The sequence below is a fragment of the Lepisma saccharinum genome, chromosome 21, assembly GCF_977018435.1.
Source record: "Lepisma saccharinum chromosome 21, izLepSacc3.1, whole genome shotgun sequence".
Taxonomy (NCBI): domain Eukaryota; kingdom Metazoa; phylum Arthropoda; class Insecta; order Zygentoma; family Lepismatidae; genus Lepisma; species Lepisma saccharinum.
Window position 1 is genome coordinate 31,830,185 of NC_139249.1, and position 14,754 is coordinate 31,844,938.

The window sequence follows — 14,754 nt, forward strand, 5'->3', positions numbered from 1 at the left end:
AGTCAATTTTATAGAAGATAATATTGGTACTTAACAAATGCATACCTGGATCTATATGAGTTTATTATTTCCATTTGCAAAAACATCGATTTAGTTTAGTTTGTAATTGTCAGGGAAAAATGCAAATTTTTGTCCTGGAAAACCTGGAAAAGTCAGGGAATTTCATTTCTGCTTGTTTGTAGCCACCCTGTTATTCCACTGGAGCTCTACCATATTAATCTTTCAGTTTTATTTTTAAATATTCATGACACACAAGATAATCGCAATGCGAAAAATATCTGCCATTTAAATACAAAATTCACTATCATACAATACTGGTGCAAATTAATTTGCAAAATTTCATTCCTAATTCCCAGGACATTTTGGTTCCATGAAAATGACATGCGACACTTTGTGGACTCTGGGGGGTTTGTGATTAAACTTGAAATATCAGTATTTACTCGGCCCTACTTCTTGAGTATCTTATGAAAACAGGATATTATATGATTTGGGCTGCATACTGAAAATTATGGGTAGTATGGATGTGCACATAATTGCATATTTTTAGTGATTAATAAAAAATAGCAAACATATCAGGAAGAAAAATTAACGTACAAGTTGAGTCTAAAAGAAATAGACAGTTTCAAAGTTTTACAAAACCAAGACTGAACAATAACACGGTTGAAATACTTACATTATTGGAAGTGTGTGTCCTGAAGTTTACAAGGCTAAGTTACTAATCTTCTATGCATGACCCTTTTGTAACATGACAGATATCAATGCGACAGTTCAGTTCTCCCTAAACAAGACTTTTCCCCTTGCACAGACAACCAGTTTCCTCAAATTTCTTTCTCTAATCGTAGTTGGCCTGCCGTGTGGGTGGTTGTTTGCCATACAGTGTTCTAAAAACGACGCTGCATGACAGTAACAGAATTTGTTTTTGCAAATTCAAGCACACAGGAAGCCTTTTCTACCTGGCTAGCGGCCATATTGCTCAACTGACGTCAAGGGCAGTCAAAAGTTGCTGACATCATGAAAGCAAATGAAAAGTGGAGTCGTAAACTTGAAGACTTTTTCTATAAAACAATACCAAATGCTTCCTGATAAAACAAATGTTTTTGATTTATAAAGCGTTTAATCTGTGTATTTCTTTTAGGTGCACCCTGTATATTATGATATTGGTGGGTGCATGAATTATGGATTCAATTTGAAAAAAATACATAAATATCAATTTTACCTATATACCAAGATGCCATTGTTAATTATACATGTCAGATTAGAAATGCATACTACATAAAAACAACTTAGAAAACTTATCTATACACGCTTCAGGTTGGAGAATATAAAGACCTAACATACTCATCACATAGCATGTTAAACAAACTGAATGTTTGGTATTAACAGAAGTTAAGAAAACTGTGATCGTTATTATTATCTAATTGCTTCACTGCTGGCCTCCGTGGCATAGTGGTTAGTATAACATGCTACAAGCCTGAGGTTCCAAGTTTTAACCCTGGTTAAGGCATTGAATTATTCCTAGGGTTACCAGATACTACAAGGGAAAAGTAGTACATGCCATCTAAATTTGTAGGACACTAATCATTAGCAGTAAATAATGCACACACTTAGAACATCGTAGCAAATGATGTAAAATTAACCATATTCAATTTTAAAAAAATAATGATTTCTTAAATACAAAATTTCTGAACTTGTAATCAATACTTAACAATACATTTATTACTAGATGTTTTCAGTCCTACTTCTCGGAGGAGTCATTTTTTCCCCAAATTCCAGGTCGGAGGCACAACCACAAATTTTTGTCGGGGGAAAGGGGGGGGGGGGGCAAATACCAGGATAAATGTACCAATAACAATAATTTAAATAATAATATAACATTACTATTATTATTGTTATTATTGATTTGCTTTATTTTACTTCGCTTCTTGTGGCTAATTTGCGAAGATGGAGATGAGTGATGATATGATGAATGGACACTCATAAATATCCATGCCCAAACCAGGATTTGAACCTGGTACCAACATTATTATTATTTAAAGTAGTAGCGGTAGAATCAAAGACCGGTGGAGGCACATGGCACAGTGGTTCGGATCCCACTCTGTAGGTCCAGTTCCGATTAGTTTTCTGTGCGTAAAGTGGACTTCAAACCAAAAATCTCCATCAATCTTACAACTTACTTTCATTTAGATCATTCAGCACCGAGGGCCGACTCCCGACGCCCCCTAGCTATGGTTCTGAACTTGATAAGACCAAGAAAAGAAGACATTGCGAGCCAAGCGAGCAAGAAAATTTTACAAAAAGTATTCTTACTTGCATAAAATTTTATGTTGTGGGCGGTAATTGTCCCCCTGCAGGTACACTTGGCTGTCAATGCTTGCCCCCCCCCCTTAACTCATTTCAGTCCAAGGTTGCATGGTTACAAGGTGACGATGTTACCACTACACCATCGAGGAAACCTTCATAGACTTACGTGATGCTCAAAATGCAGGACATGTTCGGAAAAAGATGACATCTTGTAACCCTATGTATCCCTGCGTCCATTCTCATCATCACAATTAATCCAAGAGGCGCAAGAGCAATGTAAAATTGATGAAGTGACAATACCTTACCGAGGATTTGGACATAGGACCCCTGTCTTCACACACTACGCTAACCACACTGCGACAATGGATGGGAAATTACTAAGGAGAGATTTCATAGTCAGTCTAGTGCATCGTAGATAACTAATATTACCACATTTATACAGGTGCCCTATTTAATAATACTTCCAAATATTTCTTACATTTGATAGAACATATAAAAGTCTTGCAGCTTACAGCAAGGAATGGGATGATGTCTTCTATTCACATGATACTAGTGCACTTCCATACAATATATATACACACACACACACATACAAACCATATTCATACATTAAAAAAAATTACACTTCATTACTCATCCTTCACACTTGAATGAATCCTATTTGGCACAATTTACACATTCAAACCTAGAGAAAAATGCATTCCTTAGGTGAGTACAAAAAATTACAGTATTTTTAAAAAGGAAGTTAGACGGAAAAACTTAATAAATAAAATAATGACATAGGAAAAATGTTTACCCATCAAGTTAAAGAATAGTATAAAAAACCTATCCTTTCGAGGATATTTTATCAACAAAGACATCAAAATATCTGCATATTTGGCATCAGTAGCTTATAATAAATTACAAGTAATGAATAAAGAATATAATGTGATACAATTGTTTCTTAAATGCACCGTTCTCGTGTATTACCAGGAGACAAGAATATTCCATATTGCAGCACACTGTGTGTGTGTGTGTGCATGTATTATTTTCCCATTAATTCCATGAGAAAAACAGCAAAATACTTTTTTATTGTAATAACTTAAAAATAATATATTTGTGAGCAATACTTCTATCACTATTAGCAGGAATTGAAGAGTATTCAGTCTTTTTAAAAAAATATCAGTGTTTCCAACCTACATTATATGGTGGATTTTTATTTTTGAATAAACTACATTGTCAGACTTACCTTGGGCCAGTAAGTTTAAAAAACAAAACAAAAAAAAACACTTTAATTCCTAGTTTTTCACCCATTCTCAGGTTCGTGAAGGAGGATACTTACACTGACCAAATATTTCAAATAAGGTGTTTGAATATGAAACTGCAGTCACAAAATTTCATTATAGCATCAATATTTACACTTAATTTTTCCTTCATTCAACTACTTTGACATTAATTTCTACACATTCTTATCTGTCTCAGTTCAGTACATGTACGAATTCAGAATTATCTCAATGGATAAATATAACCTTACACAATTTTGAATAACTGGCACAGCATTTATTTTGAAGAAACTGAGTACCTTACTTGTTTGTGTTCATACAAATAGCGAGTACTATTAATATTTTTGAGGCATGTGTGTAAATTTTAGGCTTGCAATTGTATTTACTCTAATTTTTTGTACTCTCTCTCTCTCTTGGTAAATGACGATGAGAATGCATGACAACTAATGAACAAACACACTGAAACAACCATGCTTTATTCAGGTTTCAAACCTAGGATATCTTGGTTTCATAATGCAGAGATTTCCATAGATATTGCTTCCATGGTAAGAAGTTATATTACATTGTATTTAATACATCCCATTTTGACTGATCATACCTTGCACTAACACAGTAGACAGCAGAGCAGTCAAGTGTTGCAACCATTAGACTCACCTAGATTTTGAAAGAGCATTGATTGTTTTAAGTGTTTTAAGTCCACTTTATGCACAAGTAAGGCTAATTGAGACTGGACCTACAGTTTAAAGTGGGATCAGAACCACTAAGTTTCTCCACTGGGAATCGAACCCGGGACAAGGCAACGACGCGACCACTGCGCCATCGGGGAGGCCATTTTGAAAGCGCAATCCAAAATACTTGAGAAGCTTTTCCTAAAAGTGAAACGCAAACTATTTGCGAGATCAATGGAAAACCAGAGTTGTATCTCTCTGTGCCTACTCACTCAATTTCTTGCCACCAATAACTTTGTGTAAAATAAAATTTTTGTATGAAAATTTATGGGAAATTGTACTGAACATTCATTTGAATGATTGATTTGGTTCATTTTACTTTGCTTTTTACCACTTTTGGCTTATCGGGAAGATGATGAAATTGATGAAGCGACACTCACAAAGAACACCCATACTCATGCTGGGATTCAAACCAAGAACCCCTGTGCTGTGCTAACCACTCTGCCAAGGGGGTCAACTTGAATCAAATTTGAAAAAAAAAAAGGCTTAAATTCAGGACATTCAGAGAACACATTTGTATCAGGAACTGTCCCCATTGACATGGTTACTTGGCAACAATAATTCTATGGGTTGGTGTACTAGGGACGGACCAGTATGAAATTTTGGCTGACAGCAATAAATTCCCGACTTACAAATAACAATAACCGATATGAAATTCCAAATGGTCCTTGAAGAATGTATGCTACTGGATAGATGGTAGATACAATATGCACCATCTTGTACTGTAGCAGATTTTTGAAACCAGAAGGCAGTACTTGCACACTGAACAAATTTGGAGTTAAGTTGATACCTTGCTATATCTTCAGAGCACAACACCTGCACACAAACACGATAAAATTGGAAATCACTTTCAAATGGATAAAATGATCAAGTATAGGTACTCTTTATGAGTAATGGTGACAACTGAAAGTAGCTAACGGTTCATCATGACACATTTATAGATTTCGTACTTGCTTTGGTCTTGTTTGGCATAATTCTGTGATCTTCCTGACACTTGAGTGCTTTGTCATTTGAATACTTTTGCACTCTCATCTTCTACATCATCACAGAAGCAAGCAGAGAAGCTCTGGTGCACTAGCAGGGAAAGAAATCGTAACGTGAAGCAGGCACTAACCCAATCAACCTTTAGCAATGGCTAAATGGCGGCTGCGCTAGGTTTTCTTTATTTTACACTCTCACTCTCTCACTCACACACACACACACACACACACACACACACACACACACACACACACACACACACACACACACACACACACACACACACACACTCACTCACTCACTCACTCACTCACTCACTCACTCACTCACTCACTCACTCACTCACTCACTCACTCACTCACACTCTCTCTCACTCTCTCTCTCACTCACTCACTCACTCACACTCTCTCTCTCTCTCTCTCTCTCTCTCTCTCTCTCTCTCTCTCTCTCTCTCTCTCTCTCTCTCTCTCTCTCTCTCTCTCTCTCTCTCTCTCTCTCTCTCTCTCTCTCTCTCTCTCTCTCTCTCTCTCTCTCTCTGCCTGCCGTACTATTTCCTGCAACTGTGACAAGAGGACAACAGAGTTATGCATCCTATCCTATAATAAATAATGGAATATTCTTGTTTTATCTCCTATGGTAAAGGGTTTATTGCAGTTACGCTAATATGCAATTCAGGATTACATTCTTGTGAATATCAATAATTCCTGCTCGGTGTCAATAATGGAAGGGCCACGAAGTAAATAAACCCAGAAACATCTACCAGTTTCTGTTTGAGCATTGTAGGTAGCCACTTACTACTATACACAAATTACACACAATAAAGCATACGTTAATTATTTCTTACGCTATTAATAATTTAAGACTAAAAGACACTTCTGAAGAAATATCAAATGCAACAACTGAACTTAACAAACCTTATGTAGGTACTTTTTTATGTATATATTATTAATCAGATCCATTCTAGGCTCTTTTACATAACTTATGTTCATATAGAAATAATTCTTTTAACAATATTTACACATACACATGTACACCTTCACAATGACATGACTGAGATATGATTGAAATGAAAAAGTGCAGTATTTAAACAAGAACTGATTAAACACAGCCATATGTTACTTCTAGGTATTATTATCTGTATGCTCCTGAAGTATCTTGACAACGAACTTCACATCCCCCCCCACTCTCCCCATCTCCAGCAGCGGAAATCCTACCTCACTTATGTCTTGGAAGTACCAGTATATTTTCTTTGCTGGCTTCTTTCATTATTTACAAACGGCAGGGAAACATTTCAGTGTTTCAAGTGAAAAAACACAGCGGAACGCGTAAGAAACCCATCACTTCTGCACTATCACTTTTCCACCATGCACATCACTCCTAGTGAGATTTCTTGATGCTATTACAGATGGGTCTGAAAAATATAGGTTATTTTGAATAAATTACATTGTAATCTTTGACAATGGGTGTTCAAAACTATCTACTTGCGACATTAAAAGTTTCAATGTTTACACTTCTTCATTAGGACAATAATATAACCTGTTAAGAAAAAAAAACTTTTACCATGACTAATTTCTCATACTAAAGTGGTGGGTGTCATTAGTATATTTTTATCCCACTTGCATTTCTCTTTGTGTTATTTAATGTAACTTACATATCTCCTCTGGGTAATTATGCTGATAAACGATCAAATAGAGATAGGGCAAAGTGACATATCCATGCACTTAACCACAATTTGAATCTAGGAGCCTTTCCTTCATAGTATATTGCATTATTCACCCCACCACAAATGCCAGTTTATCTCACTTATGCCCTACCCAGTTGCACTATCTTTCATCACTAAACACCCATAAAGGAATGTTTCAAGGTTTTCACAATGGAAGTTCAAATAAAAATATACTTTGAAATCAGAATGTTGAAAATGTACTATCAAAAACTTTGTTGTTATTTTGTTACAAGTAAGTTGTCATGGCTATTACTAAACTCCATCCCACAAGAGCCCTTTAAGGCCAGGGTCTACCAGAGTGGCTTTTGGGTGATACCCAATGGTGGCTAGTGCATAAAAGTCCCATTGCCACTGTTTTCTGCTTTCAAGACTGGAGCCTGCCACCTCTTCTTTTCAAGTAGCTTCCCAATTGTCCTCATGGTGCTGGGTTGATGCCAGCTCCCACCAGGAATCGAACCTAGGACCACATCCACCAAAGGCGAGAGGGCTACCACTTGGTTATGCAGCAGCCTGCCATGGCTAATATCTTCTACATCTGAACAACACTATAAATTCCTTTCAATGCCTGAATAAATACACTACCTATGACTTGGTGGCGATGTGAAGCAAGATTTATGAAGAAGAACATAAGCCAGGTGCAAGATTTCAGCTACAGACTTCCCGAATACTACTTTCACTAAAATAACCCATCTAGTGAGAAATGCAATATGAGGTGGAACCTGAGTAGAAAGTACCGACAAGCACTGCGAAAGAATAGCACCACTTGGCCAAGCAGAGATGAAACATTTAATAGAGCAAGACCAAAGCTCTGAAGAAAAATTACAATTGATGGATCAAGAAGCAGACCTGAGAAATTTTAATCATATACAGTGTGTTACTGTGTCTCATGTCTGTCATGTTAAAAAATACTGGGATAAAACTGTAAGCAGGTGATACAAAATATAGACAAAAACACTTATTTCTGTTGACCGCTCCTTGTATCTCAATGTCATTCAGATCAACACTACGCGGGGGGTTCAAAAAAAAGTTTCCATATCCATATAGGAATAATTCACGTAGGAACACAAACTTGTATAAGATGAATAGGTACAACCTTTTGTATGTTATGTGCCAAATATGACTGCAGTTCAATAATTACTGTTTCCGTGTCAGGTGTTTCAATGAATGAAGGTGCAACAATGGACAAATTGGAATACAGAGCCATGATCCGATTCCTCTTTCTGCAAGGCGAAGCTCCCAAACAAATCCATGAGAAAATGTTTGCTGTATATGGTGAAGTGTGTCCATCCTATAGTGTTGTTGGTGAAAGCAAAGTAAGTTCAAAACAGTGGAAGTCTTGCGATTCCCACCTCCTAAAAAGGCAAAGGTCAAAGTGTCTGCTAAGAAGGTGATCTTAACGTGGTGTTTTCCTCACGGATTACCTTCCGAAAGGCCACACCATTACTGGGGACTATTACGCAGACCTTCTGGCCAAATTGAGTGACAAAATTAAAATTTGCAGGATAGGAATGCTGTCCAACGGTGATCCTGCATGACAATGCACCTGCCTATGCATCCCATCGTGCTGTCATCAAAGCACGTGAATGGGGCTATGATATTTTGCCCCATCCTCCATATTTCCCGGATATTGCACCTTCGGATTTCTTCCTCTCCCCTAATATGAAGAAGTTTTTGCGGGGCAAGCATTTTTAAGATGACAATGACATTATATCCGCGACAGAGGCGTGGCTAAATGCCCAATCTCCAGCGTTTTACAAAGATGGTACTCGCAAGTGTTTGCAACGGTGGGAAAAATGTGTAACATTGGATGGTGACTACGTAGAAAAGACCATCTTTCTGCCAGTTTCAACTTCCTCCGACATTTTGAACTAGGCGAATATGGAAACTTTTTGAACTCCCCTCATACATGATCTAAAGTTTTGATGTGATAACTCAACTGTATCTTCACTTCATTTAATTCTGACATTTTCACTTGTGTCTATACTATTATTCTCTATTGAATATGCTCACCACCGTGTACCTTATTCCAAATTTTATATTGTTTTTTCTGTGCTGTATGGGATATAAAGTCTTTGATTATGAATGTACTACAGGTAATTATAACTCCATTATCTAATATTCATTTTTAACATTGGTCACATTACAATCATGTGAAGAATTCATCAATGTAAATCTTGTTGAACTTCTACAAGGTAGACAAAAGAATTCCAAGAATCAAACCACTGTAATTGGAAAGTGAATATGTATAGCAACCCTGCTTACCTAGTACTGACTGGCAACACATACTTCTTTGCGACACAAACAAGTACTAGGTGTTAAGAATGATGGTTTGAATATTAATTCCATCTAAATTCAGCAGGATTGAAATCCTAGAATGGATAACTGCAACTCAAATCCTGCAGGGTGTACTTTATTACACATCATTGTCGCACTGTTTCCTTCAGCCCAAAAAAAATGGTTTATAGCCTTTCAGCACATAATTGTTGCACCAGGGTGTTAGAAATGAAACCAACGATAGTAGCACAGAATCTTTGGACACAGAAGATTAAATAGTATTGCAAGTCCAAACTTTGCAACATTGTAGTAAATTTTCTCAAGCGAGATATTTTGACTACAGTGCACAAATCAATAACTATTTTTTTTCCATCAGAAAAAACAACAACTTTGCTACACTGTAACGAACAACTTGTGTGTTGATTTGAACTATTCAAATTTAACATATATTCACAAGTATCCCATTCATCTTAATCTTGCACCAAAGACAGTAAGTACTAGTAACACCAGCACATTTTTTTTTAAAAAAAAGCTTCACATAGTAGTCACACCCCACTAAAAAAAATGAACATAAAACCTGTGACAATTATGTGGTGAAATGAGGCTAATGTATTGGATAACAAACTCCAATTCTGGGCCCCCATTTGAATCTTCATTATGTGCATCTATTGAGATTTGACACTTGAATCTATCCATCACTATGTTCATTCACTTTGTTATATGAATAGTGAAGCATGAAATTGTTAAAAACACAGAATGTAAAATAAAGTGTAAATAGCAATCAACAGTTTGTTATTACACGTGACATTAGCTAACAACTTAATGAAGCACTTTGATTCTTTGAACTTTTTGATTCTACCTTGTAGATCGACACTAGAACAACAGACACAAGAGAGTTATTAAATACTGCGTTCTGAGCAAAAAAAGAAATATCAAGTCTGAGATTATTGCATAGTTGTGCACATGAACAACAAAAATAGAATGAAGAAAGAATATGCTAAAAGAATAGTGGTGACAAGTTCCACTTATACATAATTGCCTGCAACTCTAATGCTCTTTGGCATATGAGTACATGTATTTTGTTTGCATGTGATAATGAATGATGTAAATGAGTGGCTTGGGAGTAAAACTTGATAACCCACACTTGGTTGGTTCAAAATTGAGTTAACATTGGGTTCAGTTGCTGTCGAATAGTGAATGAAGTTCCTTCAGTAGCCACTGATAGCAAGAAACGTGCACCTTTCAGCAGCATGGACATGTCACATTATTATAACGTCTGGCATAATTTATATGCAGCTGTTTCATTTTATGTATTTTAAATCACAACAAATGCAGAGTTAAAAATTCTCATGTGCCCTTGAACTTATACTTTCCAGAATGCAATGTGCATGACATTTCCACAAACTGCTACAATTAGAGAATGGAAAATGCACATCAAACATGCAAGTATCTTCTACAAGCATTCATAAAAATCAAATACCCTAGACAAAATAAAGCTCTGCCCTTATGAGGACACCATTTCATGTTTCAACTAGTCTGTAATGAAAGTAAATTGGATATGATGATTAGACAGCATTAAGAAAAAAAAAATACAGTGTGTGTGCGTAACCATGCCATGTATTAACTTGTTTAGGGAACTGTAACCATTTCCAAATTAGTGACAATTTAATATGAACTTTCCAATGTTTACATTAGATTTTTTTACAATATGCAACGCAAATAAAATTGAAACAACACCCATCTTATGCTGCTGCAACAGGAACAAAATACTGAACACACAATTGTTAAAAAACATGCAATTACCTTCCAACACTTTGTACAAACTTGCATAGCTTAAAAGTAAAACAATTAAGTGTGCCAGAAATAAAATAAGATTCATCTACAAAAGAAGCTGCACTGTTGACAAACGGTGGCAATTATTTACAGAATAATTTTGTGAAAAGGGGTGGAACGTTGAAAAAGTTACCTTCAAAGTGCAGAGAGTTAATTACAAAATATTGTATATGATAACTGCTGAAGGTAACGATTTTTGAAAGGTAACTTGGAAAGACTACGCTTGATGCAGTTGGTGGGGACAACATAAAAGGTCATTTACTGTTGATTGTTCTTGCAATGTCTGAATTGACAGAAAACACTAAACATGGAATGGAAGGGTACTGCAACATCCAAAGTGCTACAAATGGTGCCAGTGTTAGAATTTACAAAATGTTTTGACTTCCTATTCCACGGCATTAAAATTAAATAAATTAAAGCATATACCAGCTCCACAGACACTGTATTCTGTGACTGTATACAGTTCTTCTCCTTCTATTCCAACCATTTTCTTTTCTCATTACTTTCTGTGTTAGTTATTGCCAAACATGCTAATAAAAATATGTGAGTGAATATTATTTTTTTTACTTATCCAGTATCCAGTTTTTTTCTTTAAAAAAATACAAATATATCCATAGAGTTCAACTAGTGCCAATGTTCTTAGATAACTGTATTCTCAAATTTTCCTGATAATATTTTCAATGCATCTCCACATTAGCATGTCATTATAGACAGGATAAGACATACCTATGTCCTTATACCTGGAAATGCAAGCACCACACAGGAATTTGTTCCTCCCCCTCCATCACTTTGTAATCAAGGGGTTCTGGGTTTGGTTTCCAGTGTAGGCATATCATATGTTGCTTCAAATCTCACTTTAAATGGTGGGTCCGGTCTGGGCCTCCGAGATGTGTATACTTTGTTTATACACCGTATACGGGCCGCAACCTGTTGATGTCAAAGGACTGATGACGTCAAAAGATTAGTCGTGTGTTTTGGCAAAATACATGTATTTGAATGAGCTAGTTATTCTAAAAAGAGTTCCTGTAAATGTATTTATTTCACAGTAAGAATAATAATTAAAGGTAAAAAAAAAGGTAAAGTGCTCCCCTGTGCTTAGCACCACACCATGAAGGCATATAGGGGGTGTGGAGGTAACGCCCCACACTTTCTTGATCTGGTCATGAGTGGGGGTGCACAAATTAAACATAGTTGCCTTGATCAGTTACAAGTAAATGTATGCGTTTATAATATGTAATACATGATTTAATTACACGAAATAAAAAAAAAAAGCATGTTCAACCAGCACGAAATACATTTAAGAATTTGTGTATGGTAATATTATTGATTGATTGTGCCTCTTGGCTAATTTGCGAAGATGAGGATGAGTGATGAAATTGATGAATGGACATTCACAAACAACCAAGCCCGAGCAGGATTCGAACCCGGGACCCTTGGCGTCGCAGCACGATGTGCTAATCACTCAGCCACAGGGTCCGGCGTATGGTAAGATTAATTACACAGATGCCGAACTTTTAACTACCATAATTATATTATTTTATTTAACACGAAAAATGTTGATAGTTATTCATATGTCCGTATTATTGCTCATAAGTTGTCTGAAATTGTGTAGTTCAAAAGTCATGTCTTAAACATCTAATTTACGATCTTGATGATATACATCACGTGAAAGAAATATACAGATGGGGGACAAAATAATACGAACACCTGTGAAAAAGTATGCCACATTTCACATCGGCAGTACAGCAGCACCACCTGGCACTGAAGTCTGCCACCTAGTGGCTGTGAAGGGGAAGGTATTAGTTTGCCAACAGCAGTCATTGGTGGTGCATTCGTCTATCATACGCTCTCAAGAGACACTGCAATGTCAGACCTGACAGAGTTCCAAAGAGGCATGATTGTTGGAGCACGTTCAGCTGGAGCCACGGTGACTGAAACCTCAAAGCTTGTTGTGTGTGCAAGGAGCACAGTATCAGCCGTTATGACAGCGTACACAACACAAGGTAAGATGGCGTCTTCAAAGCACAACAGTGGACGAAAGACGAAGCTTGCTGCTCGGGATAGGAGGGTGTTGAAGCGCATAGTGGCCCGAAAGCACAAGCAATCGTTATCCGAGATAACATCTGAAATGAACCAGCATCTCCAGGACCCCATTTCAACCAAATCTGTCAAAAGGGAACTCCATGCTGCAAACATTCATGGCCGAGTGGCAATTCGTAAGCCATTGGTGACATCACGTAATGCTGTCAAGCGACGCCAATGGTGCAGAGCTCACAGAAGTTGGTCCCCACAGCAGTGGCAACAAGTCATCTGGTCTGATGAATCAACATTCACGTTATTTCAGACCACGGGGCGCGTTTATGTGTGGAGAACGCCTCGAGATGCATTTCATCCTGACTGCCTCTTGCCGACTGTGAAGCATGGAGGTGGGTCCATTATGGTATGGGGCGCGATATCTTGGCATGGTGTGAGACCACTTGTTTTTCTGCATGGGAAGATCAATGCCAGTCACTATCGCAGCATTCTGGGGGATCATCTCCATCCTTTTGTCCAGACTTTATTTCCTGGGGACCGACCGCTTTTTCAAGACGACAACGCTCCTATCCACACTGCTGGGTCTGTCCAAACATGGTTTGAAGAACATGACGATGAAGTAGGACATCTTGAATGGCCCCCACAGTCTCCTGACCTGAACATTATAGAACATTTGTGGGGATATTTGGAGTCCAAACTTCGTGCTCGAAGTCCACCTCCAGCCACACTTTCGGAATTGGAGACTGCTCTGGAGGAAGAATGGCTCCATATTCCCTTAAACATTGTGCATGACCTCTATGCGTCCATCCCACGTCGCATACAAAGTGTACTTCAGTCACAGGGTGGTCCAACCCCCTATTAATAAAGATTTTCTCTACATTTACAGGTGTTCGTATTATTTTGTCCCCCATCTGTATACATCAATAGAATTTTACTACTTCGTTCAATTCTAATAACCTATTTCACAAATACATTGTGGATAACTTTATATCTTTGTACTCAGTAATGGATGTTATTTTCTCTTTGTCGGTTATTTATGTTAAACACAAAAAGAAATCTTTATGATTATTGCGATGTAGTTAGTGAACTATTAAAAAATGTGTACTTATGTCACCAGCATTTAAGGTAATTGGAAATGTAGAATGAAAAGCTGTAGACAAGTTGCTAGTGAAAATTTACTAGTTTATAAAGAATTTGAACAACGATTTGTTTTGTACACTTGCATAGTCAGTCATTGTGATTTCATGTAACCTATTTGCTTTATTTAAATTTACACTCGGTATAAAAGTAGGAGTGATATTCTATCTGAACCTGTTCTAAATATTCCAAGTACAAGGGGCAATATAAATATGAACTTATATGTAGGCATGGTACGATTTCAATACATGTCGAGCTACAGTTACAAGTAAATTGTCCTTGTTAGGGATGAATGAAATACAAGCTGATATTCCTAAAACTTATGCATGTTCCTGAAGATCAACTTGTCTCTTGATTTTTACCATATCTAGCTTGTCTACCAAAAAGGGATATAATTATAAGGATTTGAGAATACGAATTTCTTCTAACAATATTCTCATGACAGATCATGAGGTTTATTGTGTTCTCCTGCTTTTTGCTT

The 14,754-nt window shown here is 36.9% G+C and overlaps 1 protein-coding gene across 16 annotated transcripts in view; it reads right to left on the bottom strand.

The window, feature by feature from the left end:
- Positions 1–5,817: 5,817 nt before the first annotated feature.
- The window catches only part of PIP5K59B (Phosphatidylinositol 4-phosphate 5-kinase 59B), a 170,951-nt gene continuing 162,014 nt past the window's right edge, over positions 5,818–14,754 (bottom strand). For all 16 annotated transcript variants that reach the window (XR_014443894.1, XM_083142762.1, XM_083142755.1 and 13 more), the window contains one exon: positions 5,818–6,683. Coding sequence is in view for 15 of the 16 variants with exons in the window: in XM_083142762.1 (XP_082998888.1) it covers positions 6,672–6,683 (12 nt within the window). In the remaining variant the exon portion in view is untranslated. The remainder of the gene's footprint in view (positions 6,684–14,754) is intronic.